Below are 4364 nucleotides of genomic sequence, written 5' to 3'. Positions count from 1 at the left end.
GAGTTGTTGTAATTTATTCCAATCTGAAATATGGAAACTACATCAACACTTTAACAGCTTCTTTAAATAATGTGTAATGATTGTAATGGTTTATAGAAGTTTCAAGCAACAGTTTACTCTATCAAAATGATCAGCACTACTGTCGCGACACTCACAAAGGTACTGATTTAAAGCCATTTCATTAAAAAATGTTTTCTTATTTACTTAGTAAAGACATAGTTTTGTCCCTCCGCAGAGTAAATGTTGGACTTTCAGTTGATCAGTTTATCAGGTGATAAATGTCACTTTAAGTAAATAATAAGGCTGCACATGTCATTAATGTCATCCCAATTGAGATGAGAGACCATAAAACCAGATGTGACCATAAAATGCAGCAGTTTATTTTAACAACATTGTCGACAATATGCCTTTATTCAAAAATGTGCAGCCCTTGTAAAAGCAAATAATATAACATTATTTTAGTGGACTAAGTAAAAGAAGAGTTACTGTATGTAATCATATATGTTAGCATCAATGATTTGTGAACTATAAAGTTGACACATATCTATTCTCCTCTTTCCAGATATTGATTTTCTTGTGATTTCTGGTCCATGGATTTAAAACCGATAATACAACATTTTCGTAAGTCCTCTTTCCCTCTGTTTTTAATGATTATTTTTGTTATTTTGTTGCCAGCTCAAAATCTGGTACAGGTCTTTGAATACCTTCAGTCAGATTACGGCAACTGAAAACAGCACCAGAGACTGAGTGAAGATAACTGTTTCCTGCTCATTTCCACTTCCCTGCTCTTCACCACAGACTCTCATGTCTTTCTCCAGGCTAGAAAATCAAGTGAAGCATGGGTGACTGGAGTTTTCTGGGGCGGCTGCTGGAGAACGCTCAAGAACACTCCACTGTGATTGGAAAGGTGATTCTCTAAGTATTGGTTAACTTGATGAAAATCACATTGCATTATTTTTGCAGAGCTCGGTTGTAGAAAGCAAGATTAAATAAAATATCTAATAATATATATATTTTTTACTTATACATACATATAGCATAGTCAAGTACATGATAGGGTTGTAGATTCAAAACAAGATGGAGCATTAATTACATGATGCCATCAAAATATTATCTATAACTTTACACTTATGCAAGGATAAGACGTTCAAGATATGAATAGTTTTTCTCAGTTAATTGATTATATGTGTAATCCATACAACTCTGAAAATTATATTTACTTTACTGTCATAGAAAAGCAAATTAATCAGAACATATTCACATATAAGACGGTAGAATCACATGGTTTTATTTGATTGAGAACATTTTTTTTTTTTTTCCAGCCTTCTCATTCTGGGCTGTTTGCTCTGATAACCTCTCCCTTCTTCCTCCCCAGGTTTGGCTGACTGTCCTCTTCATCTTTCGCATCTTGGTACTGGGCGCAGCAGCTGAAGAAGTCTGGGGAGACGAGCAGTCGGACTTCACCTGCAACACACAACAGCCCGGTTGCGAGAACGTCTGCTACGATGAGGCCTTCCCCATCTCACATATCCGCTTCTGGGTGCTGCAAATCATCTTTGTCTCAACGCCCACCCTGATCTACCTGGGCCATGTGCTGCACATAGTCCGCATGGAGGAGAAGAGGAGGGAGAGGGAGGAGGAGCTCAGAAAGATTGGGCAACACCAGGAAGACCATGACCCCCTTTATCACAATAGGGTCGGTGATGGAGGAGGCGGTAAAAAGGAGAAGCCACCTATTCGTGATGAGCACGGGAAGATCCGGATCCGTGGGGCGTTGCTGAAGACATACATCTTTAACATCATCTTCAAAACTCTGTTTGAGGTGGGCTTCATCCTGGGACAGTACTTCCTCTACGGCTTCCGTCTGAAGCCACTCTATAAATGTCGCCGCTGGCCCTGCCCCAATACAGTGGACTGCTTCATCTCCAGGTTAGAAAGTAGGACTCACTGAGGACTTTATCTGGTTGAGTTGTCTTTGTTTTTTGCTTGTGTCCATTTGCTCATGCCCATGTAGTCTGCAATCATAATAGTGTAATCACAAAGGACCACTGAGAAAGAGTGTAAGAAATGCAGGACTCTTTCTTAAGCTCGTCAAGGAACTACAAACTCCGGTGGCCTTCACATACAAACGATTTGGTTTTGTCCTGTATGGGCTGCTGTAGAAACATGGCAGCCTTTGTATAGCAGGGCCTTTGGCTAAAATGTAAATAAAAGGCTTATTCTAAGGAACCGTTTTCATTTTAAAGATATACAAGATCATCATTTCCACAGAATAATTATGTCAAAAATTGTCTTTATTTGTGTATTAAATCAATTGGTTTATTTCTCATCCCAGGCCCACTGAAAAGACCATCTTCATCATATTCATGTTGGTGGTTGCCTGTGTCTCCCTGGTCCTCAACCTGCTGGAGATCTACCACCTGGGCTGGAAGAAAGTCAAACAGGGTGTCACCAACGAGTTTGTACCTGACAGCGAGTCGCTGCCGTTGAGCAGGAAGGACCCCAGTGACCCAGAGATGATTCCTGAGCGGAAATTCCCATCGGTGCTCGACTGTTTGCCGGTGTATGCCACTGTGAGCATGGTGGGGGGTGGAGCCTGCGGTCCAGAAGAAGCCACAAACGCAGTAATTACTTCGAACCCAAACGTAGCTGTCACCCCCGTGGCAGCCGAGGTCAAGGGGGATGGCACAGATTACCACCCAGATGACTTCCTGTTGGAGAACCTGTCTGCTTCTTTTTATGGCGGCAGAGACAATATGAGCATCGGAAGCCAGGGGCAGCTGACTGCACTGGAGCAGAACTGGAACAACATGGCACTGGAGCTCTACGATCTGAATGGAAAATGCTCCTCCTCCTCATCTTCCTCATCCTCCACTCCTCAGGAGGAGGCAACTCTAACACCTGAAGAAGAACGCTCCATGTTTCCTACACTTCCTCGTAATACCCCTCTTTACTCCCTCATGCCGGAGGAGACGGCGGTGGAAGAGGAAAACGCTGTGACCACAGCATCTGGTCTGCTCCCCCATGATGACTTTACCGTGGTCACCTGGGCAGAGATGCATCAGCCTCCATCTGCTGCAGCGTCAGACGTCTGGAAGTCCAGTCACGCCAACAAGAGCAGCAGAGCTCGACCTGATGACCTGGCAGTGTAGCTAAAACACACACACACACACACACACACACACACACACACACACACACACACACACACACACACACACACACACACACACACACACACACACACACACACACACACACACACACACACACACACACTCACACTCACACACATATACACAATCTCACATACACACTGTATATGCAGGAAATCTACACAAACGCAGCACACAAAAGACTGACGCTCTGCAAGGCAGATGATAAACAGGTGGCTGCTGATTTTAATCTCAGATTTATGAAGCAGAAATAGGAAAAAGAAGAAGAGTTTGGCCAGATTACACTGAGTGAGTTCCCTCTGCTGAAGCTCTGTTTACCAATCAGTAGTGATATGTCAACTTTACAACATTAGTTTATGCATGCTTTGCTCAAAAATCCTCCAGTGACACCTCTGGCACCATTGTGTTTTGTTTTAACGTTTCCTTACATTTTAAAATGAAGTCAATTTCACTGATTTAAATGAAAGTGTTTATAAACCAGCGACAAAATGGCTGCAAAGCCACCATGACTAAGCAAAAAAAAAGAGAGAAAGAATCATTTAATTCCCATAGCATGTTTCATTTACATCAAAGGAGAGGTTTGCACTTTTGTTTTATTTTATCTTGTGTCAGGATGATGGAGCTGTGTGTTTGAAACAGTGAGTCTGTGTGTGTTTCAACGAAGAGAGGGATGCACAATCTTAGGACTGAGCAGTCCCACCCTGTGTGTGTGGGAGTACTTGTATTTATATCTATGTGAGGCTCAGAAAAACATAGAAATCTATCTTTGTGGGGATAACTTTGAAGGGCTTTTTTCAGGGTTAAGACCTGTTTTTACACCTAGATGTGATGGTTAAGGTTAGGATAAGGGGCTAGGGAATGCATTATGTCTCTGATGTGTCCTCACTAAGATATAAAAACAAGTTGTGTGTGTGTGAACACCCTTGTTTCAGTGTTTGCCAAATAACATCTCTGCCGTAACATCAGTTTCAACATTATAAAGTTTATTAACATGTGTGCGATCAATGTTGATAGACCCTACACATGATATTTGACAACTACTTATATTTTAATAAGAAGTTTCGATCAAGCTGCAAGAAAACCTTAAGGAACCAAGTGCTTATACTGGTCACTTTATGCAAAAAAAGAAAAAAAAAAGTTAGAAAGGCTCATGCAAATAAAGAATAATACATATTCAATATATAAGCA

The 4364-nt window shown here is 41.6% G+C and overlaps 1 protein-coding gene across 1 annotated transcript; it reads left to right on the top strand.

The window, feature by feature from the left end:
* Positions 1–838: 838 nt before the first annotated feature.
* LOC310926255 (gap junction alpha-3 protein-like) lies at positions 839–3152 on the top strand (the record flags this gene model as incomplete). The annotated part of the gene is made up of 3 exons (XM_083888353.1): positions 839–907; positions 1376–1929; positions 2336–3152. The coding sequence occupies 3 exons, from the start codon at positions 839–841 to the stop codon at positions 3150–3152; spliced, it is 1440 nt and encodes a 479-aa protein (XP_083744479.1).
* Between the last annotated feature and the right edge of the window lie 1212 nt (positions 3153–4364).

Source organism: Microchirus variegatus (assembly GCF_963457635.1).
Source record: "Microchirus variegatus genome assembly, chromosome: 1".
NCBI lineage: Eukaryota > Metazoa > Chordata > Actinopteri > Pleuronectiformes > Soleidae > Microchirus > Microchirus variegatus.
This window is presented reverse-complemented; position numbering and strand designations above follow the sequence as displayed.